Source organism: Ictidomys tridecemlineatus, chromosome 7 (genome assembly GCF_052094955.1).
Source record: "Ictidomys tridecemlineatus isolate mIctTri1 chromosome 7, mIctTri1.hap1, whole genome shotgun sequence".
Classification (NCBI taxonomy): domain Eukaryota; kingdom Metazoa; phylum Chordata; class Mammalia; order Rodentia; family Sciuridae; genus Ictidomys; species Ictidomys tridecemlineatus.
In genome coordinates, this window is record NC_135483.1 from 33,094,051 (window position 1) to 33,118,737 (window position 24,687).

At 40.3% G+C, this 24,687-nt stretch overlaps 1 protein-coding gene across 3 annotated transcripts in view; it reads right to left on the minus strand.

The window, feature by feature from the left end:
- Nucleotides 1-5,725: 5,725 nt before the first annotated feature.
- Baalc (BAALC binder of MAP3K1 and KLF4) overlaps nucleotides 5,726-24,687 on the minus strand; it is a 76,201-nt gene continuing 57,239 nt past the window's right edge. The window contains exons 2-3 of one of the 3 annotated variants that reach the window (XM_005316280.4): nucleotides 18,669-18,832; nucleotides 5,726-8,002 (exon numbers count right to left, since the gene is read on the minus strand). In XM_005316280.4, the coding sequence (XP_005316337.2) occupies nucleotides 7,892-8,002; nucleotides 18,669-18,832 (275 nt within the window). In that variant the 3' untranslated portion in view covers nucleotides 5,726-7,891. Of the gene's footprint in view, nucleotides 8,003-18,668; nucleotides 18,833-24,687 lie in introns of those variants that run through there. The other 2 variants (XM_021724944.3, XM_078016835.1) reach the window with 2 other exon arrangements.

The following is a 24,687-nucleotide window of genomic DNA, read 5'->3' on the forward strand; positions in this document are numbered from 1 at the left end:
GGATGAGAATTGAATTTGGCGGTTAAAATATGGGTGGCCCTAGAAAATAGCTTCAGTGGAATAGTAGAATTGGGAGTGAGATGGTAGAGGCCTGAGAAGGAAAAGTGAAATGAAGAACTTGAACTGGAGAACATAGCCCGCTCCCTGACAACTGAAGACTTTTCTGGCATTCCAAGCAACTACTAATTGTAGATTCTTAATTAGTAAACATGCTGGACATAATATTTCCTGGATGCTGTCTTAGATTCTGAGTTGGGTTAACTAATGCAAATACCTTTTTCATCAGGGAAAATGAAGCAGGACACTTGACCAACACAAGGTATGGTGCAATTATTTCCCCTGGAATCCTCTCCTTACCCTTGTTTGCTATGGGCTCTTCAGAGAAGCGATGGATTCAGGGGTGGTCACAAGCACTCAAGTAGAAGTGTATCATGGGCAGAAGAAGTCAAACAGCAAAAGCATTTTGGTAAAATCAATTGTAAGCAGGTATCAAATACTATCAGTTGGGGATCTGGAAAAAGAATTCCTTGAATAAATAACTCTGAGCCCATCACATGGATTGTAAAATCTTGTGAAATTATGGTAGCAAATTTTTTTTTAATGCAAGTACTCTTAAGTGTGGAATGCATTTCCTTCTCATCTCAGGTTCTACTACCCACCAGTGGTCATCTACAATGTTCATTTCTATTGCTTGCCTGCCCCTGAAACTACATAGTGTGACTTCTGCTAAGGTGCCTTTTGGGGGCTCCTTTCCAAGTTACTTTTTACACCTAGGATATGTCAGAGGTTACTTTTGAAGCAAAACAGACCATTTATCTATTTTTATTTTAAAGCCTATTATTGTACAACATATATAAAAAGAACATTTATAGATCCATGGCAGCAGGATATAGATTCCCTGCTAGGAAGGAGGATTATCTACTGGCAGAAACCAGGTCTTAGTATCATGGTCTAATATTTTTTCTAACAAAGAGGAGAGGATGCTGTTCACATCAATGCCTGCAACCACAGCAATGCATCTACCCTGGAGATTAATGAGAGAAATATTCAATAAAGGAGAATGTTCTTCAGCCAGCTACCTGCTGGGTAACTGGAGCTTAGTACAGCTGGGAACGCCCTAGGAGCTAGTTTAAAACACAGCATCACCCCACCCAAGGTCAAGGGAGCTCCCATCAGTCACTGACTGGGGCATGCTGGGATAGGGAAGGAAGCACCAATAACACCAGTGCCCTGGCAGCTCCTTCGTGGATGTGATAGGAGAAGCCCACAGGCCAAGGAGAGCAGGTGGCTTCGCTGGAAGTCCCCAGGGGTGTGCTAAAGGAGTTGAGGGGAAGGGAATGGTGGGGGGGGGGAGGTTTGCTGCAGAACTGTGTTCTTCTATCCTGTTGTTCCATTCTTTGGAAAAAGTTACAAAAGACCGAGGACTGGTCCACACATACTCGGTTATAAAAACATGTGGGTATTTTTCTGGGGGCATTGTATTCATTCTCTAGGGCTGCCATAACAAAGCACCACAGACTGGCCTAGCCAACAGACTTGACTTTACCACAATCTGGAGTCTTGAAATCTGAGATCAAGGTCAGTTTTTTTTTTTTTTTTTCCCTGAGGCTTCTCTCCTTGGCTTGTAAATGACCATCTTCCTCTGATATCTCCCAGCGTCTTCCCTCTGTGTCTATGTCCTAATTTCTCCTTTGTAGAAGGTTACCAATTAGATTAGGGCCTACTCAAATGACTTCATTTTATCTTAATTACCTCTTTACAGACCCTGTCCCCAAATAGTCATTCTGGGGGTATGAATGGGAGGGGGTTGTTGGGATATGATTCAGTCCATAAGAGATGCCTTGCTTGAAAATGGAAATGTTTTGGCCAAAGAATATGTACATCTAAAATTTGAATAAATTGGTCAAACTGCCATTCAGAGTGGCAGAACCATAAAATGACACTTTGGCTCTAAGTATGATTTTGAGCTAAAGGCACTTATTTAAAAACAACAATGCAACAGCAGGTCCAAAAAGAATGTTCAAGTCTTTCCTTTTCTTTCTGTAAGCAAGGGATAATTCTCACTTATAAAAGATGTCCTCCGTACTAGGATGAATGGAACATGCTTATCAGCAGAGACAGGGACTTGAGGCTGAGAGAGTTTTGTACAAAAAAATTTTGCTAAAATTACTCTTCCTTTGGTCTTCCCATATATTTTGGCTACTTTCCACCATTGCATTTCTTTGGTTGGCCTCCTATAAAAGCACTTTTTTCACCACCCTGTGGCTCATTTCTTCATGAGGACTCCTGTGTCATATAAAACTTGTATCAAATATATCTGTGTGCTTTTCTCTTATTTATCTGTCTGATGTCAATTTAATTCTCAGGCCCTGTTGGGGACTCTAGGAGGGTCACCTATGACATCCTAAATGGTATCACAGATTTCTTTGAACGAGCGATGTTTGAGATTCTTTCTCATACCCTTTGCAATGTGCATATTATCAATTTTAAAAAATTTTGCTAATCAGGTGAAAAGGTAGCAGCATCTTGGTTTCAATTTGCTTAATTGATGAGACTGAAGATCTTCTGGTGTATAATTGGACACTTAAGTTTCTTTTTTTTCTTTATTTTATTTTTTATTTTTCTTATTATTAGTTGTTCAAAACATTACAAAGCTCTTGACATATTTCATACATTTGATTCAAGCAGATTATGAACTCCCATTTGTACCCCGTATACATATTACAGATTCACATCGGTTCCACATCCACTTTTTTACATACTGCCATACTAGTGTCAAGTGTAGTATCTGTTCTTATCAGTTTGTTTCTTTCTGCCTGTTTATCTTTTTTACTTTTGGTGGTGGTTCTTCTCATCTTAAAAAATGTGTATCCAATATATAACTTTGTCTTTAAACATGATTTATGTACATTTTTGCCAGAGAAGTTTTTTTTTTTTAATTTTAATGTAGTTACCTATCTATTCTCTTCTCACCTTCTCAAAGATAATTAACTCCGTGGACAATGACCTGGCCCTTTCAGCATCAACCTTACCCTCTATAGAATCGTTGCAACAGATGAGAAAAGACTCTAGTCTGTCCCCACATTAAAAACAAAACAAAAAAGTCTCCTTGACCCTTCATCTTTTTCTAACTACTGTCCTCTTTTGAGAAATTTTGCTATGAAGTAAAGCAAAAAGGTTATTTACTTCCTCTCCTTCTGTATATACTCATTTCAGTATTATCTTAAATCATCTGAAGTTGTTGGGATCATTCTTTGTTTTTATTGTCTATTTCTTCTATTTAAACATCAGCTCTATGATGACAGGGACCAAGTCTGTTTTATCTCAACTTCTGGCACATTGAAGCTTCTCAATAGAGTAATAAAAGAGTGAATAAATGCTTAATTTTAAAAATTAGGTCATACTTGTAATTAGCCTACTCAGAAAATTTTCCTGAGATTGACTACTTCTCAGACTGGCAAGACAGGGTAAGAAGATCTTCTGTATTTCAGTAATTCCTAAAAAGAACAAGAAAACCAGACATTTGGGAATATAATTTGGAGCAGAGTTTGCAAACTCGAATGTCTCTGGCAAGTGACAAGAAATAGAGATTATCATGTGCAAGCCACAGTGAGTGGTCAGTATCATCACAATCCAGAGACCCCAGCTCTGGCCCATGCAGAGTTAGCAGCTCCAGCCAACTGTGGCCAAGTGGCATTGACAGTACAAGAGGGAAAGATCTTCCCAAGTTTTCAAAAGAAAGGCTGGGGTTGTGGCTTGGTGGTAGAGCACTTGTTTAGCATGTGTGAGGACCTGGGTTCGATTCTCAGCACCACCACATATAAATAAATAAAATAAAGGTCCATCATCAACAAAAAAAATTTAAAAAGAATAAAATCAAGGCATTTGCAGGTAAATGGGTGGAGTTAGAGAAGATAACACTAAATGAAGTTAGCCAATCCTCAAAAAACAAATGTCAGATGCTTCCTTTGTTATAAGGAGGTTGATTCATAGTAAGGTAGGAAGGGGGGAGCATGGGAGGAATAGACAAACTGTAGATAGGGCAGAGGGGTGGGAGGGTAAGGGAAGAGGGGAGGGGGTTAACAAGAATGGTGGAATGTGATAGACATTATTATCCAAAGTACCTGTATGAAGAGACAAATTGGTCAACATACTTTATATACAACCAGATATGAAAAATTGTGCTGTATATGTGTAATAAGAATTGTAATGCATTCTGCTGTCATTGATCTTTTTTTATTTTATTTTTAAAAAGTTTGTGTACCAACTAGAATTGGGTTTGGCGTGAATAGTGACTTGCAGCAGCTTAGGTGAAGTAAAAATGTCTTTTTCTAACACACACACAGGCTTAAGGGTATCCAGGGCTCATGGGACTTGTTGCTTGGTGTGGCATGGCTTTCATTCTTTAAATCATTTGCAGGCCTAATGGGCAGATGTGACTCCAGCCATTACTGACTCATTCTAGGTAGCAGGAAGCAAAAGAGAAAGGAAAGCCCCGGTATTCTTCTATAAGAATTCCTGAGAGCTTCCATTCCTCACTTTCATCATTTCATTTGGAAACTGGCAAATATAATCTTCTTCAAAGTGAAGTAGCTGGGCCTATTTAAGGAAGAAGGGGAGAATGCGGATCAGAATTCTAAATCGGGAGTCTCTGCCAGAGCTGGCTATTTATGTGAAATTCTTAAGTTTTTACTGAGAAGCAGAACATGTCAAATATAGCATGTCCATCATCTGGTCTCAGCAGAGGAGTTGCCAGCAGTGGGAGCTGGGAACCCTGCTTAGAGGAACAAATGCGAATGGTGTGCATTTCTGTGACATGTGGTACAACCAGCAAGTGTGGACTGATGAGGGTCAAACAGATGAAGGTTAGCAAGGTTTAGATGGTGAATGCAAACAGGAATATGTGTGGTCAGCTTGGAGGGTGGGGAGCACTGTAAAGATGGGCATTGCGGAAAGGGTGAGGAGGTACAGCCTCCCCCACCCCCCAGGGGATTGACAGCAGCCTGGGAAGACCCTGCTTCCCTCCCCTTAAGTCTAGGCAATTGTTCTAAGGGGTACAATTTCCACCTCCTTTGAATTCTAAAGTCACTTTGCCAAAGGTACCTTCTTATACGGTGTCAGGGTCACCCTTTCTGGAGGGATAACCAGAGCCAAACTTTCCAGTCAAGAGCTCACCAGACCTCTCCAATAGCCTAAGTCACCCTGTTATGGCTTGGCCCAGTCTCGGGCTCAGTGAGAATTCCCTCTAAGTGCTGAGTCTCCCAGCCAGGCTGACCTTGTTTCTCTGAGAGGCATCAGGTTATGGTGGAAAGCACTGATTTTTGCATTATTGTCTACTGGCTGAGCAGACTATAAATACTTTCTTAGTGTAAATTGTAGCTAAGAGCATTCTCACCTAACAAGGGTGTTTTTTAAGATTCATATGGGTCACTTATGTAAAAGATTTGGGGTTTTGTTTGTTTTGGTCCTAGGGGTTGAACTCTGGGGCATTCTATCACTGAACTACATCCCCATCCCTTTTTACATTTTATTGAGTCAGAGTCTCTAAATTGCTGAGGCAGGCCTTGAACTCAGGGTCCTCCCGCCTCAGATTCCTGAGTTGCCAGGATTACGGGAGTGTGCTAACTCAACTCTGCCTGTAAAAAGGCCTTTGTTGAAACTTAAATTTAGTGAAGAATTATTAAAAAATTTTTTAAGGCTCCAGTAAAAATTCTTTAACCATCTATATATTTGAAATTAAGGACTTTATTGGCACAAACTCTGCAATGGAAAGTATTAACCCAGTAGGATAGATAGTAAGAATCAGCTCCTGTCTTAAACACACATGAAAAAAGATGAATTTTCAGTGCCATGGTTTAGCTTCTGGCCACCACCCCAGTGGAATCCAGATTGTTCGGCGGAGGACCAGATCACATGCTCTCTATGCCCTTCTCCCCCAGAAGTGAGAAAGCATTTCTATACACAGATACCTATACTCACAGAAGACCCAGTGAACTGAGAGGAATAAGGTTATAAAGAGAAGCTGGGCTTAGCCATAGCCCATAGTACAGTAACTAGACAGCACACATACCCTGGAGGGACAAGCCCTTGAATTTATGAGACTATTGCCAACCTCACAGTTGGGGGTGCCTGTTGAGTGATGCCACTGCACACATAGAAGTCACACATTTTACTTGTTTGTAAAAATTTCAGAACATAAAGTTCCCAAAAAGCCCTTTAACAAGGAATCAAAATGACAAAGGTTTAGAAAGTGTGATTTTTGTATATGGTAAAGGCTTATACAGTGATTGGGTAGTTTGACATAAATCTACCCTTGGCATAAAAGCGAGATTCCACTGCAGAGCCACTCACAGCATACAATATACCTTAGACCCTAAAGTCAGTCTCCTAATTAAGTTTGCTATTGGATTCAGCATGTGCAGTTGTAATTGGCTGAACAGCAAATCCCTCAACATCTGCATACTAGCTGGCACAGGTTTGGCATTTAATGTTCAATTACTAAATGTGTCTTCTGTAAATGAAATGATGAACAAATAAAGCTACTTGTGTTTGAGTACTAATAGCAGATGAGTGGTTGAGAATCTGAATTTTAGCCTGCTTATGTTAGTTTTCTGAACTATGTTACATAAACACACCATCAGGCTGCCTATTTCTGCTAAATGTGGTTTATTGGTATAGTTTGGTACAACTTTAACCCTACCTTTTCCAATCTTAGTCATGTCAATAATCCTTTAAAAATCATGCTACATTATTTCAAAGGAAAATGTCAAGCTGAACATATTTTTAAAAAGTGCTAGAAAATTATTCCTATCAAAATCTCATTTCACTGTGTTAGTTTCCTATTCTAACACAGTGCTTATCCGTCTAATGTCAATGTGAATACACATCAACCAGGTACTGGTTTTCTAAAGTAATTACTTTGCAGATACCAAGATGATCGAGTCCTGGGGCTGTGCACAGAGAGGCCAAAGGGAAGCCATGTGTGCCGCCGCATGTTCCTGGGTGACCTCCCTCCTGTGAGCAGTGTCCAGTCTTTGATTAAAATTGCAAATGACCCAAATGGAGAGGGGAAAAAAAAATCGAGAAGGAAAGGGAACCAGAAAGCTAAGAAAAAAATGCAATGTTGGGCTGAGTCCTTGTGGGGGAGGTGTCCCAAGTTGGATGCATAGGTCACAAGGATCATGTCATTTACAGTTCAGAGGCCAACATATGGACACCAGCTTAGGACCTTTCAGGCCAATGAAAACACGTCTGACCATGTCAGAGACCTTCCAAAGATACTCCAGGGGAGTTAGTGTCTATGAAACTGGATCTAATCTGAGCTAAGGAAACAAGAATAACAGAGTTTTCCTGTTTCTCAGGTTCTGATATATTTGGGTTGGGAGCTGGGTGAAAGCCAGCTTTTAAGTGAAAACAGTATGTTTTATTATGACACTATTTAAAATAAAAACAAAAAAACTTGCCTGAAACTGTTCACTGCCAAAGCCAAGAGAGCTTGGCACTGGTATGTAAATCTCTCACCCAGGAAATCCATTCCTCCTACTGAACTGTTGGATAAACCAACCTGTGGCTTTGTCTTTCCACTTCTACACCAGAGCCTATTACAGGGAGTGCAAAGAGCCAAACCTAACCATATATTTGGCAACTTATTAAAAGATTCAAGGGCTGTTCAATACAATCACTTTATGTGACAAACAGGAGGCTGAGAAAGTCCCAACAGCTCAGGTAGTTTTTTGTTGTTGTTGTTTTTTGCAGCCGGGTAAAACCATCTCTTTCAGCAATGTCCACATACAGCAAATGGGGCTCCCTTCTTCAAGGTTGCTTGATGAGATCCAGTACCATGAAGGGCACTTCAGAAGTCCCTCGGCTCTTCTACTCAGAGGACATTCTGCTAATTGACACAGTTCTTTGTGATTCTTTTACTTCTGTCCATCTGTCGGATGCTGTCTGTAACGTTAATGGTGACTTCTTTTGCAGACATCCTCTTGGTATCTCTTTTAGCCTGTTTAAAAAAAAAAAAGTTTGAAACAGTGAATTGAGTTACTAAGAGAGATCAAAAAATCCTCACATTGACATTTATTTCTGATAATTGTTACAAACACACAGATCAGAAGAATGACCTACAGGAACACATGTAAGTTCCTACTCAGTGGTATTTTAAGTTAAATTTATTTAGTACATGAAAATATAACAATTGTACATAAATGGGGTATCATGTTTCTATATATGCATACACTTATTTTCAGAGGTTTCTCTGAATTTCCAATGCCAGGTTCTCGCCTAGTGAGAACCTGGCAACAGACATACTCATTATTGAGCAAATGAATTTGCTAACGTCCATCAAAAGATAAAAGTTCTCAGTTGGCTTTAATAGGGTGCTTAAGTTTTTGAGCTCTGGAGTCAGACTTTGGTTCAAATACAGTCTATATCATTCACAATGGGCAATTATTTTTTAAAACGTTGCTAATCTTATATTTCCTCACCTGTAAAGTGGGGAATAATATTATCTACCTCACAAGGTTGTTATGGTACATTCATTGTTTTATTTAATCCTTATATTACCATACTGCCTGTTTCTAAATAAAAATGGTGGGGGAAAAACTCTTGCAGAGTAGAATTATTCCATGTCTAAGTAAAGACAGATCAGTGATAAAGCCTAGGATTAACTTTAAGTATTAAAGCATTAAGTAAATTATAAGCTTTTCAATATGTGCCCACCCACCACTTCTCCCAAGGTGAAAATGACTAACTAGAAGTGGGGGTTATTTCATGCCCATTCCACTCAACTGTAAGCATGGAGTGACTTGAGATGAGCCTTTCAAGACGTCTCCCCAGGGATGCGTGAGGTTATGTGCTGCCCATCCCCCCTCCAGGGAGGACCTGCTGCCCAGCTCCAGGGAATACTGTCAGCAGACAGCTTATAGTTGTCCCTTCAGGAGTGACTTCAGCTTCAGAGAGCCACCTCACTCAAGGTTGAACTTCTGTAGGTGGTCCAGTGTGGTGATGAAGGGAAAGAAATAAAGACTTGACCCTTTTGGCCTAAGGTAGGCCAGGTCTGGTGTGCCATTCAGCTGCAGAGCTCCCATGGGAGCTGACAGAGGCTTCTGTCTGACTGTACGGTGGCTCATCTTCCCCTTCCACAGGTGGTGACCCTTGGGGTCCTACTGAACATCCTGTGTAATGATACATCACAGTCTGCTTCCTGGAAAACAGTCTCAGATCCTGTGGAGCAGCTCTTATAGAGCAAGTATCTGTCCATGCTGGGTGTGAGTCTGGAGTTGCTAGATGTCTGTTTTTCATTCAGCATGGCCCCTAAGCACAAGCCAACCATGTCATCCATAGGGCATCCAAAGAAATGGTGGACTGTTCCACCACTGGACAAAATAAGCAGCTCTGAGTTTATTAATAAATTATAGGTAGGTTTCTATCATGTCAAATAAGACCTGTATATTTGTAGTGGTCGCTGGTGATGCCCCCTCCACGTTCCATTTATTCAGCTGATGCCTCTGGCTCCCAGCTACTAATCCTTGGCTCTTAACTACTCACAGTAGCACTTTTCCAGAAACTATCATATGATTAAAGCCACCTATCCCAGAAATGCCAAAGAGGTTACACACAAATTCCCGGCCCTATCCAGTGTCTGATTATTGGGGATAAAAAAAAAAAAATCTGGTTTTGGGGGGGGCAGAGACTGAAGAAGGAAGTTTGGCCAGGCATGGTGGTACATGCCTAAAGTCCCAGCAGCTCAGGAGGCTGAGGCAGGAGGATAATGAGTTCAAAGCCAGCCTCAGTAAAACATGCTAAGCAACTCAATGAGACCTTGTCTCTAAATAAAATACAACATGGGGCTGGGGATGTGGTTCAGAGGTTAAGTGCCCCTAAATTCAATCCCAGGTACCCCCCCACCCCCCCCTGCAAAGTGCTACCTCTTCTGCTTCATAGAGCTACAAATCTGTAGCCACTCATGTTCCAGAGCTGCTTATAGTAGAAAGATAAGTCCAAACTACAACTGTTCAGCTCAGCTCTCATGCTTGCTGAACTTGATCCTCTGTCCTGACCTCCTGCCCCCACTAACATGCAAGTTTCAATCAATCCCTTGCATCTTAGGCCAGGTTTCCAAGAAGCAGAGCCTAAGATAATAATTTGAGTGATCTGAGGGGCATTCAAGGAAAATTTCAACTATCGCTTTAGACTTATTAATTTTAAGAATAGGATTTCACTATTTTCCTCTTAATGTTCCTGGCACCTCTCATCAATCCTGAGACATAGGAGGCCCTCAATTTAACTTTGAGTAGATGGATGGATGGATGAATGAACAAATAAGCACCCTGCCGTTGTCCATGTTCTTTGCTTCAGAAACTATTAGTCAGTACTGTCTAGATTTCTGTCTTACACTGAGGTCTTTGAAGAAGACCTAGCTGCATCAGGACTAGCATTTACCTCCTACCTGTTAATCACACAGGTGCTGTGCAGGAAAAGGAGGCACCAATGCTGTGTCCTAAAGAAAGATGTGATGGTGAGGCCAGTTCCATTGGACTTCCATTTGGGGCATTATTACTTGAATGCTTTGAAAACAGGAGCAGGGAATAGACAGAGGCCATGATTGAAATGAGCTAAATTGCTGGCAGAGTCCCCCTAAGTTGGTGGGGGATAAGAATTTTCCAGAATAGAAATACAAACTTTACAAACTACAAAAGTACTTTTCTTTAGAACAGTATTGGCAAGATTTTACAAATGGTTATTTAAGATTATACACAGAAAATATTCTATTGTATTTTGGTCAATTTTTAAGTTTAAAAAAATCTGAGCAAAAATTCAGTAGTTGGATGATTCTGCATTTCTAAGCCTGTGTAAAGAGTCAAAGGGTACAAAATCCTTAGAGCAGCCACTGAATCACAACTATAGTGGGACAGTTTCTTAAATCTGTGGATCATAAGTCTGTACCATGGAATGTTCAGGGCATAAGCCTTGGAGTCAGACCTGGACCTAGTGCAAAACTTGCTTTAACCTAAGTCTTATTCTCTTACCTGAAGAACAGGGAAATAATGCCTGCTTCTTAGATATTTGGAGAGAATTAAGTGTGTCACTTAGCATTGAAAAAGTGATCAATTCTGGTTTGCCTAGGACTGTCTCATTTTAAAATAAAAGTCCCACATTGCAGAATCTTCTCCAGGCCCTAACAAATCAGGACACTTAGCCACCCCTGTTATAGCTATTGTCATTAATTTCATTTGAAAAGTTGTGTCAGGAAACATACCAAATTGATGTCATCATTTTAATATAAGGTTTTTGATAACTACACTTCTAAATGGCAACGACAATAATAATTCTAAAAGATACCCTTTTGGATAAAGGAAAACTAGAGTTCTGTAGTTCAGTTATAAGCCCAGAAGGTTCAAGCCACAAAGAAATCCACTTGCAAATAATTACTGTATTAAGTTTAACAAAGTAAACAATTAAAACAACAATGTGTTTTCTTGGAAACATTTTTTAAAAGAAAAGCTTTAGAATCTGAAAGCTTTGGAGTCAATTGAAAGGTACCCACTCCATTTACAGCTGTGAGATATCAAGGTGGTTGGTAGTCACTATAACCTAGTTACAACTTGGAAAGTTTACAATCCAAGCCCAGAGAAGAGCAAGAAAGACTACAATTCTAGGTACCTGCTCTAAGGAGGCAGGGATGTAGTTCAGTGATAGAGCACTTGCACAGCATGCATAAGGCCCAGGGTTCAATACCCAGGGCAACAACAACAACAACAAAAAGGTGGGGATCTTCATGCCTTCCAATGAAAAAATAGAGCTACATAGGTACAAGGAAAAATTATGACATTTTGTCCCTCAGGTCACTTTATATAACAGATTTGTTCCCCCTTTTACATGGTATTTAACAAATACCACATAAACGTATTTATTCCTACACCCCTCTTTTAATGATAGGAAAAGAAAATATGTCCCTATTGTAATCAGTGGCTTTTAAAAATCCTATGGTTCTCAATTTGAGAAAATCCTATTTGGCACCTTTTTCTTTTACAGCTGTCTGCTAATTCAATCCATTCTACACTTCTAATATTCTTGTTTTGTGAGCTCTGACACCATTGACACCTCTTGTTTCTCACCTAGTCTGACAGCTTTTCTATTCTCTTGCCTCATTTTAATTTCTGCAAGCTTAATATCCTGTGAATCATGAATTTTAGTCTTTCTGGTACTGCCTCTTTAATTAAAAGTCATTTATTGGCTGCCATTTCTCAAGGGTAACCAGATTGACTGTGATCACTTCTTGGCAGTCTCCAACCCAGATGGACCAGTTTCTCTTGGGGTTCAGAAGTCAGGGAGTGATCCAGCTTATTCCCCATGGAGGTAGAGACAGCCTGGCTGCTCTATGGAGAACCGGACTCAGGACAGCTATTAAATTTGCTCAGTCTTTTCTCAGTTTCCCTCCAAATGGAAGTAGATATTTTCTCAGCTTTGTTTGGATTCCATAAATGTCTGCGCCTAATATGGAATAGTACAAACCTTTTCACAGATCTTTGCAGATAACTAAAGCAGGACTTACTGAGATTTGATTTATCAGACACTGTTTTTTTCTACATTACTAATATATAAATTTTTTATTGGTACTAGGATTTAAACTCAAGGGTACTCTACAAATGAGCTATATCCCCAGCTCTTTTTTATTTTGAGACAGAATTTCACTAAATTGCCTAAGCTGGCCTCAAATTTACAATCTCCTGCCTCAGCCTCCCAAGTAGCTGGGATGACAGGCCTTGTCCAATACACCTGGCTATATTACTGTTTTTAAAGTATAAGAACAATACATAATTATGGTAAAAAAATTAAAGAGTAGAGAAGGGCACAGTGAAAAATAACTCTTGATTCCAGGCTCTGGCCCCTCGAGCTATCCCCACAGATAATCCTGGCTACTAACTTTCTGTGGAGTGTTGCAGGGATTTTCTAAACATATACCATCAGAGTGCTATTATTCTCTTCCCCCACACTCTACTTTCATCCTGGCCTCTAACCACAGCTTGAACTGTATATTTATTTGCTTACTCATTTTTTGTTTTACTATCTCATCAGATTACAAACAGTATCCCTAGCATCTAACTTAATGTTTGTCATGTAATAGAAACCTAATAAATAATTGGAGAAACACATGTGAGAAGTTAAATCTTCAGAAAGAAAAGGCAAGAGAAATCTCAAGAGGACTTGTTTGCATTGCTCTACCTAAATGCCCAACAGCTTTCCTCCTGGATTTCAGTTATGTCCATAAGATTGTTCCTTGCAACATCCCTGAGAGACAGATGAGAATCTTACTGTATTTGACTTCAGCTATCTCACTGCAAAATCATACAAGCTAATGCAATTTGCCCAAGGCCAACATCATATTGTTGGTGAGTTGAACTAGAGACGGTGGGCCCAGGTCCCACATCCAGTCTCCCACAGTTTTGCCAAAGCTCACTAACTTTTCCACTACTATACCTCAGATAATGAGAAGCAAGGACGTGTGGTTTGGAGGCAGACAGATGGGAGTTGGAATTCTAGCATAGCCAAATTGTTACTCCCTGGGCCATGTTGGCCAATATTCAGCTTCTGAGCCTCCTTTCTCAGATGGGGAAGGACAATGTTTACCTTTCACAGTTGTAAGGGCGAAAGATAACGCCATATATAGTGCCTGGCACATAGTAGGAACTCCATTTTTCCTCTTTGCTTCTGCGTCAGAATATTGAAGACCAGTGCCTTGCAAGTGGCAACTCAAGATGTTTGACTTCTTTTGAGTCGGGTCTCCATTAAAGCAATACTGACAATAAGAAACCTCTAGTTGTTCCCAAATTCCATATATTGGTTTGCTGTTTCATGATTTTCATAGCACTAAGGTGAAGCCAATCCAGGAATATTCCATCTTAGCAACTCTACTAGGGGCCAGCTGTTCATCTTGGAAGACAGGGATCAGACTTTAAGGCAAAACTTTCAAGAATTCCCCAAGCTTGAGAAAGAATACTGAGCTCACCACCGCCCCCTGCCCAGTTCACACTTAGAAGGGCACTTCCTCTCTTTGGTTTTTCCCCTGTGGGTTCTTTTGTTCTTTCCTTCCTTTTGATGTCTAGTGTTTGTTTTGATGTCTTGTGTTATGAGGAGAGACTCATGACTTTCCAATCTCTTCCCTTGGCTCTGATGACTGTTGTCCAGGAGAAATTCTAGGCTAATCCTAGTCTTCCTCCTCTCTTGATCTCCTCTCTCACCTCTGTGGGGGCTTCAGCCATCCTTCTGACTGTTGGCCAGACACTGGGAGTGGGACAGAAGTAGGAAGCCCTTTAGCTAAGAGCTCTGTCCAGACAAGGGCTAATTCCTTTAGCATAGTCTGGGCATTTTGCCAAAAATAATAAAACAACTGGAAAATATGCAGCTTTTGAAGACACGAAGGCTCACTGGGATGCTGGCCACATACTTGGAGCTGTGTCTGCTTAGAGCTACGTCCACATATCTATTTCTACTTTCTCTGAATTTTGTGTTTATGGAGTGTCAGGGCTTGGGATGGGAGTTCTAAGCCCAAGGAAATGGCACATGAGGGCTAGAGAATAAGCAGAAGCAGCCCCGAGTTCCTGAACAACTAATTAGCAGAAGATGAGCAATACTACAGAGCCTCCTTGCCTGCTGTTTGAGCACAGCTGGGGGACTAGGTGAAGGAGACTGAGCTAATAAGTCATCAGACACAACAGAGTCAATAAAGTCCCAAAAGATTGAGGTAATCAAGATGCAACAGGAGAGCTCCTGACCTAGATGGTTGAGTCCAATTTGTGAAAGATCACTTTTTGCCAGTTTTGCCAGGTAGCATCTATTAATACCAGGCAGAAGGCAGGGCCCAGAGGGAGTTGAGAAAGGAGGGTGTGGTCTGTTAGATGGCGCATAAAGTGGAGGAGGACTCGGAGCAGCAGGTGCTTTTTGTTCACTGTTGTGAGCTGCGCCCCATCACCTTTTAGAAAGCTATTTGAACTGTTGGATGCATCTGTGCTATACAGAGCTGCCACCCGCTATTAGTGACCTTCCAGTTCTTTCGGAGCATCAATCTGTTTGTAACTGCTTTATTTACGTTATCTGTTCCAATCCTTAGCCCAATTAAAACTGGCAGCTTCTCCAGAACAAATGCCACACCTGCTTTGCTCCCCTCCTGGATCCTTGGTTCTGGAACAGCGCTCAATGGACATGTGATGAACGGCTCTCAAGAGCACTATAGGAACCGATGAGGAAAATTTCCAAACCTAATTGGGTTGTCTTTAACACACACACTTGTCTGAATGACTAGGCCACCTTGAGCATGTGGGTAGGGCTGCAAGCTTCTCCAGAGAGGTCTTCTAGAGAAGGAAAGCTTTAAAAAGAAAATGCCGAAGAACCATCTGCCAGACAGCCTGATGGGGCACAAGGGGAACACTGTCAAGTGCTAGCACAGTTGCTCCTCTGCTTACTATAGAATTACATTTCAAGAGACCCATTGCAAGTTGAAAATATAATAAATCAAAAATGTATTTAGTACACATAATCTTCTGAACTTCATAGCTTAGCAACACGGTCCCCTTGTGATTATTGGGCTGAGTGGGAGCTGGGGCTCCTGGCTGCCCAGTGTGGAAGAGGACTATATCTCCTATTGATAGTTCAGGAAAAGATCCAAATGTAAAATTCAAAATATGGTTTCTACAGAATGCCCATTGTTATTGTGCTATTATAAAGTCAAAAAATCATTAAGTCAAGCCGTCGTCACCCAGGGACCATGGGTAGGTCATCTTGGGGGCATGGAGGGAATGCAAAGGAAGACCAGCAGATACTGAAGATACATGAAGTTTCAGCCCAGGGTAAAAGATAAATTAGAAAGAAACCATAAATCCAAGTCCTAGAAGAAGTAGGAAGAACGCTCTTTCCTTTAATCAGATTCTAGATAACCTGAAAACCTTCCAGAGTGTCGGTGTAAGAAAGCTCTACAGCAGAAGCCTCAGTTAGAGGTAAACTTACCTTATAAACTGACACCTTAGATAGAAAACCTTTGCCTTGTCCTTTGAGGGACTCTAGATGTCTGTTGTCTGATTTATCTTCAGATGCAAGGACCACTGATAAGCTTCAGTAATTGTCTGAAATCTTAAAACCAAAGCTATCTGCTCCCTGATCTTATTTTGAAATAGTTACAACATAGCCATCCTTAGTTAATTCATGAAAACAAGAGCACACAGAGTTTGCCACTGTGTGCATTTTCCCAGGGCCACACTGGTCAGGTGTGTAGCTAGTGCTCTCCTGTGACTGTGTCCACCGCTGCTAGAATCTTGCAGCTGGTTCTGCCTGGCCCAACTTTAACTGTTACATAGGCCTCCAGAATATGGGGATATGTTGGTGGGGAAGAGCTTTCCTTAGCTATCTCTTGTTATTGTCATCTGCAGTTTATAGCTGAAAACTATCAGCATTTTAGATACTGATCCAAATGTCGTGAGAATTAAGGGCCTAAGCACCAATATATCACCTCACTTATGCTATACCTAGAACACACAATTAAATGCTGTCATGGGTTTAAGAAAGTCAGACTAAGTATAAATCACTGACACTGGAACTCATCCACGGAGGGCAAGAGTATAAAATGGTACAATCACTTTGGAAAACTGTTTGCCCAGATCTATTAAAGTCAAATATAGACCTATCCTACAATGCAGCAATTGCACTCCGAGGTATATAACCTAAAGAAAAGAAAGTCCACCAAAGAGCATGTGCAAGAATATTAATAGCTGTGATGTTCACAATATCCCCAAACTGGAAATGACTAAAATGTACATCAAGCAGAATAGTTAAACTGTGATGTAGTCACATAAAATATATATATTATACACACACACACACACACACATACACACACACAAATTAAAATGAAGAAACTGCTGCAACCTCACAATGATGTGGATAATTTTCACAAGGATAATGTTGAGCAAAAGAAGCCAGACACAAAGGGTAAAACAGTATGATCCCATTTATGAAAATCTCAAAAATGAACTGATCTATAATGCTGGAAGTCAAAAGAGTGGTTATGTTGTGGGGGATAGATGGTGACTAAGAATGGGCACAAGAAGGACTTCTGGGGCATTAATGTTCTGTCTTCATCTGGATGTGTCACCTTACAACAATTCACTGAATTTATGACTGGTGCATTTTGTGTGTGTGGTATACACGATAGACTGCGTTATTGTTCCTAATCTTTCATTCTCCTCACATCTCTCTCTGCTACATTAATGTTGGGCTGGTCCATTTGACTTGCTTTGACTAGTGTTGTTTGTGGATATGATATGAACAGAGACATGAGATGGGTTCAGGTCTTTGGCTTTGCCCCCTTGAGTTTTCATCAGAGTTATGAGAAAAATATGCCTTAGAGATTGTGCCTTGGTATAATTTCCAGAATAATTCACATGGAACAGACTGAGCCAGACCTGGAAGCTAAAGTCAGACTTAGTCCATTTAAGTTGCAGCTGACCATGAGGGAGGGAGGAAAGGTGGTTGTTTAAGCCACTGAATGTTGACAGGCTTTGTTACACAGCATGACATACTGTTAGTAGTTAACTGTTAAAGTATTTTTTTTAAGAAGAACAATAATTAAGATCTTATGTTCTACCTTACTAATAGTCAACTTTCTCACTGTAGTTATGTCACCCATCTCTAGCACTTCTACAGCTATGTCCGGGTCCTGTATTCATATCACACACTCAAATGAACCTGTGGCTGAAACCCTGCAGGGGCTGGCTCTGCCTGACCCTACTTTAACTGCCACACAGGCTCCCAGAATCCCTAGCCCACAAAATGGGAATGCTGCTTGCTTCACCATGCTCTTGGGAAGATTCAATGAGCCAGTTAACATAAAAGTACTTTCTAATATACAAAATACAACTTTGAAATGATGGATGAGGGCAGAAAGTAATGTGAAGAAATATAATACATGGATCATGACATCCACCAGGCGATTCTGCCTCCTCCCTGCTGAGGGCCATCCTGGCTTAAAGAATGGGGTCATGTGTGTGGGGAAGAGGCTAGGGGACAAATGTCTGGGCCTGCTTTAGAATTGTCACCAAATTTCTGAGCATGGTTCTCAGACCCAGAATGCCTTGAGAGATGGCAAAGTGATCAGGCCTACAGAAGGCCAGCTTTGCAGAGGCAAAGCGGACAATAAAGGACCTTAGGAAGCCACTGTTGTGCTCAGATTTAACTCCCATTGCCTTCACAGTGTCTGAAGGGCTCCAGTGTCCCTTTAATGGGTTGTGGTGTCACATATTGAACTATCCTTTGTTAAACTGCACTGCTCTTGTTATGTACATCTTTGTTGATAACTGCAGGCCCATCTCTTGACTCATTTTGGTAATTTTATTTAGACTATGTGGATAAGGAACACGGGCTGCCTGGACGCGGGCTACCCTAGAGAAGAAGTCACTTGAACAAAGCTGTGCTTAAACACAACACTTCTTTTAGAGCACAAATATCAAGGACCCATTTCTTCTGTTTCAACAAAAATGGCAACCCTCCAGGCAGAGGTTGGAGTGAGGTTTACAGTAATTTTATAGGGAAAGGGTGGAGAATATCTATTGCTGAGGTGCTCTTTCCCTGGACAGTCTGGGTGGTCCAGTCACGAGCTGATTCTGTGGTTGTAGCCCTACCTCTGTGGTCCAAAGGCCATTCTGTTTCTGGGTCAAAGGGCCTGAGCTGAGGCTCTGGGAATTCTGGCACTGGTTCCCACAGTTCATCTTCTCTTGGTTGGATATTCCACCTGGGGCTGTAGGTCGGGGAACACCATTAGAGGACAGTCCATCTTCCAGCACACCTGAGGAGGTAAGCAGAGGGTGGCACCAGAGGCTTTTACATGGCAGTTATTGTAAACAATTCCAAATTTAGGAGAAAGAGTTTTTTTTAAAAAAAAAAAAAAAAAAAAAAGGGAAAAAAGTCACCAGAAATCCCACCATGCAGAATTGTCCTTTTCTATAATAATGTGTTCTTTTTTTAATAAAAATAATTTTGTGACCTGAAATTTTCACTTGAGACATTGATTTCCCATATCATGAACTATTCAGCCATATTATTTTCACACTTATGTTGTAAGGATGTATCACCATTTTTTAACTAGTCTCTTCTGATTGAATATTTTCCCCCTTTTTAATAAATGTTACTGGGATGAAACTCGTTGTGGTTAAAGTCATTTTAAAAAATATTTTTAAAGATTCTCTGCTTTTTAAAAATTCTTTATTTCTTGAGACAAGTTCTTGCTAAATTGTTTAGGGCTTCACCAAGTTGCTGAGGTTGGTCCTGAGCTGAGTCACTGGGATTACAGGCATGAGCCACAACACCTGGTTAAAGCTTTATTCTTAATTCCTTGGTATAATTAGCTAGAAGAGAGATTACTGACTTGAAAGTGATAGAGATTATTTCAATAATTCCATCTCAGTGTTGAACTACAAACATGTGCCTCTCATAACAAATGACAAGAAATTAAAGAAATTTAAACAAATATCCTCACTGAAAAGCAAGCAGAAGATGACATTGAGGAATTCATGAAAGATGAAAAGTATCTGATTGGGAAGACAAAAGGGCCTAGAAAGCATGAGGGAGGCGATAATTGGACAGAGGTCCTGCAGTAGCCACTGGGAAGTAGGAGCAGCCAGGTGGGGAGCACAGGCTACTCCACCAGCAAGACGACAGTGAGGTGCTTGATTTAGAAGGGTTGTGCACTCAGTGGCATTGAATTTCACTTAACAAAACTTGAATTCAAAGACAAAATTACTAAGAACTTTAAGATGCTCTTGCAGAACATCAAATCTAAGTAAGGGCCTCTGCTAAGCCCTGTGGGGGTCGGTGTCCTTGTTCAGCTGCGTTATGCATTCATGAAGTCAGCCAGAAGCAAATGGCTAGTACTTCCCTGTCAGCAGCCCCTCCATTCCTAGGGGCTTCTATAAACAGACTAAACATTTCTCATTTGGTCTGGCATTTTCACTTCTCATTGATGGCTGACCCAAAATTATAATTTATTTTTTTAACCCTCCAAATCCAAGAATTTATATCCTACTTTTATTTATTTTTGATTGAACCAATGGGTGTTTTATTCTGAACCACATCTCCAGCCCTTCTTATTTTTTATTTTGAGTCGGGGCCTCACCAAATTGCTGAGGCTAGCTTTGAAATTGTAATCCTCCAGCCTCAGCTTCCTGAACTGCTGGGATTACAGATGTGTGCCACCATCTGTAATCCCTGGCTGTGCTACTTTTAGAGGGCATAGTTTTTTATTGTTTTTGTTTTGTTTTTTTTTTAGTTTAAGGAATATATTTAAAAATTTTAAAAAAAATTAATTTCCTTCAGCTCTAAATAGTCTTTATGGCAAAGCAGCATATTTTTGGAATGGTATATTCTGGGCTCCTACACAGAGCATATCTCTGGATGATGAGGGAAAAATTATTTTTCTCTTGTATTCTGTATTTTGCAAGTTTTCTTAAGATTGAATCTTAAAACAAAACAAAAACCTAGGAAATACAATTTAAATGTGTGCAGCAAATACCTGGTTGGTTGCAGGCAGAAGTAATGGTTAATGACCCCATATTCCTGACCCCATGGGGTGACCTCTTACAACACCGAGTAGGTAACCCCTGCTCATTGGATGGAAGTGCTGGTCCCTGAGTGGGCCCTATTTTTCTATTTGTCAGAGTTTTCTGCTTATTTATTAGGCTCACTATGCCAGCAGCTTAGCACTTGGCTGATTGCTAATTCCTAAATCAAGAATGTAACTAATGTGGCTATTGAGAGGGGCATGAGGAGATGAGGCAGATGGTACTGTGCCAGAAATAGGTGTGCATTGTGCATGGTGCCAGATAACTGTTAGAACCTTTCTGCATGTTGTGTAGTTTCATCTTTATAGGGGCTTCGTGAAATGGGAATCATTATTCAATCTCTTCATTGTCCCACATTCTGGGCTCCATCTGCAAGCCTACGAATACTACCTCTCTCAAGCCAGGGAAGTGGGAGAATCACCTTTATTTTACAGGCAAAGCTGTTCCCCCATAATTTCTGATTCAGAAGGGACTCGGGAATATTAATTTTTAAAAGTCCTCTGCCCATCCAGAGATTCTGATACGGGAGATTCTAAAGACTGCAAAGTCTTGTTTACATTATGGATATAGATAGATCTGTATATATCTACGTGTGACAGTTGATACTTACGCTAATTTTGAGGATTGCATATACAGTCTCATCCATATTTTTTCCACAGTTAATCTTATAGCAGTAAATTAAGAGACATTTGTGTGCCCCTGGAATGTGTCTTTTTTGACACCCTCCACAAAATTTTTATCCCATCTAGGAGAGAAGCCAAATCCCTGACTTTGCCAAAAGATGGGAAACAGCTGTGTCCAAAGCTTACTGATAAATTGCAACCAGTGACTTCTTGCCAAAGCTGCCTGCTATTTTTGAAGTGGAACTGGGCAGAAGGGCAGAGTATAGAAATTAAAAATGATAGTTGGGAGCCCCATGGGGAGCAGGTTTTCTCCTTGACCCTACCACCTGGCTGTCCTTTGAGAAGATGATCACAGTCTGTCCAGAATCGTCAAAAACTACCTGCAAGGCATTCCATTCAATGACAGAAAACCAAAGTATAAGACATTAGGAGATTCTTCTCAACTAGATTGCTAAAGTCATATCAGATGAGATTCTGGTTCATCAAACTGTTTGGGCTCAGGTCCAAAACACATGGCTGATGATAATTTTGTCTGAATTAATGTATAAATTGAGACTAGTTAACTACTTAGAATTTGTCTCCTCTTTCAAAATGAACTAGAATAAAAAGGTCTGTCATGTCTTCAATCTGAATAATCGTCAGCAGCATACTATAATATGATATGAACACTTTTGCATAGCTATTATGAAAATATTCTTAGAAAATATTAAGTGATCTTTACATTTATGGTCAATTGTCTTTGGATTTGGACAAAATAAGGGGGAAAGAACTTTTTCAACAGATGTGCTAGAATAACTGGGTATCTTCATGCCAAAGAATGGACCCTCCTACCTCACACCATACACAAAAATTAAAATGAATCAAATATCTAAATGTAAGTGCTTAAGGTATAAAATGCTTTTAAAAAACATAGGTACAAATCTTCAAGATTTTGGATTAGGAAATGGTTTCTTAGAAATGATCCCCAAATCATAAGCTACAATGACAAAAAATAGATACTGGACCATTGTCAAACTTGGAAAATTTTGTACTTCAAAGGGCACCATGAAGAAAGTGAAAAGATAATTTATGGAATGAAAGAGCATTTTTGAAAATTGTTTACCTGATAAGGAACTCTTACTTTCCAAGAACTCTTGCCACTCATTGAAAAAGTTAACCCCATTAAAGCGTGAGCAAAGGATCTTAATAAACATTTCTCCAAAGAATATATGCAACTTACTAATAAACCTAGGAAAAGATGAACAGCCTCATCAGGTATCAGAAAAATGCATATCCAAAGCCAAGAGGAGATAGCACATAATTTACACCCACTAAAATGGCTATAATAAAAAATGTTGATGAAGAGATGGAGAATTTCAAACCCTCCTACACTACTGGTGGGAATGTAAAGTGGTGCAGCTGCTTTGAGTCTAGCAGGTACTCATAATGATTAGACAGAGTTACCATGATGCACAGTGGCACTCCTAGGTTTATACCCAAGAGGAATGAAAACTTCTGTCCATACAAAGACTTGTCCATGAATGTTCACATAGAAGCATTATTTAAATAGCCAAAAAGTAGAAACAAAATATTTATCATAGATGGGCAAATATTATCAGGCAATACAAAAAGTGAAGTAATAACACATACTATACTACTGATGAAACTTAAACATTATGCCAAATGAAAATTCAGTTACAGAAAATTCAGTTTATATGTATTATGCTTATACCTTATAAGTTGTTCACAAATGGGTAAATCTATAGATAGAAAAGTGAGTTGGTGATTGACCATGGATGGGGGTTTTGGAGGAAACAAGTGACTCTTAATAGGTATGGGATTTCTTTCCAAGGCGCTGAAAATGTTTTAAAAATCAATTGGGGGGAGGTTGCACAGCCCTAACCATTTAAAAAAAAATCATTTAATTGTATGCTTTAAATAGGTCAAATATATAGTATGTGAATTATAGCTCAACAAAGCTAGTATTTTTTAAATGGTGAGCAACACGTTTTGGAATTTTTATTGACCGAAGAAAACAAAGAAACATGTTTGGGCTTGAACAGAAGTGATTGGAGAAGAGACTAACTTGTGAACTTGTACAGCCCTTAAGGGCCCTTGCAGTACTAGCAACGGCCCCCTAAGGCTATGGGTCCTGATCCAGGAGGGCATTGGAAACCTCTGTTCCCTGAGATGAATCACCAGCTGGTTACATCTGCCCTTGGTCACAAGAGTTGATTGTGAAATGGCTTCCCTCTAGTGCCCCAGTGGCAGATGAGGACACCTGCCGAGAGTAACAGCTAGAACTGAGGACAGTGGGCAGAAGCAAGGAGAGGCCTGTCTCTGTGAAATCCAGCCTGAATTCGTCTAAGAGCTGCCCAGGAGATAAGCTAACCAACTGGGAGATGCCAAGAGGGAAAGTCAGAACCTCACTTTCCTTCTCTCTGCTGCTGTCGGTCTTCTCCAAAGCTGCACTTACTTCCCTCCCTCCCTTTGATCTCTCAGTGACAACTCCCTTTTGCAAGCATCCCTTCTGCCTCAAGATCCCCACAGAGCAGGTTCTTGGGGGCAGGTACTCAACCATATCTCTACTAACTGCTGCTGTTCTAATAAAAGTTCAAAGTGCTGTCACATCAAATACTTTGTGTCTGTTTCTGAAGTGCACAATATTGTTGTGACCATAACAGTATCCTATTTTCCAAAGCCTTCCTCTCAAATTGCCTAAAACATTTCTTTGGCATTCTTCCCTTTACTCTTTTCCTTCCCTTAAATTATCCTCTTAACTGTTTAAAACGTGTACCTTAGTTTGCTAGGACTGTCATAATGGAGTATGACAGGAGAGGTGGCTTAAACATGGGAAATTTTTCAGTTCTGGGAAGTTAGAAAGCCAAGATCAAGGTGTTCAAACTTGGTTTCTCTCAAGGCCTCTCTCCTTGGCTTATAGATGGTTGGTTGTCTTCTCGCTCTGTCTTAATGTGGGACTTCCTCTGGGTGTGCCTGGGTCCTCATTTCCCCTTCGTATAAGTACACCTGTCGTACGGGACTAGTGCCTACCCAGATGACCTGATTTTATTTTAATTACCTTTTTAAAGGTCTTATCACCAAATGCAATAATATTTTGTGGTACTTGACTTGAATAGGACTTCAACAAATGAATCTTATGAGCTGAATTGTGTCCCCCTAACTCCTTGTTTTTCCTTTTATAAATAAGAACTAGATGTTTCATGTAGAAGACTAGGCTAAGGGGAAAAGGGGGGAAAAAGAAAAACAGAAAATGAAAATTACAGTCTACCAATCAGGGATAATTGGCGTTTTGCCTACGGTGTTCCAAACTGTTTTCAATTCAGATGCCATGTGTAATTTTTAAGAAGTGACATTAGATGATAATATTGATCTAATATTTTCTACCTTTATCTACCAACATTTCTGCTCAGCTTTATTCCTCCTTCATCTACTTCTTCCTCACCATAAAGGACTTATTCCTT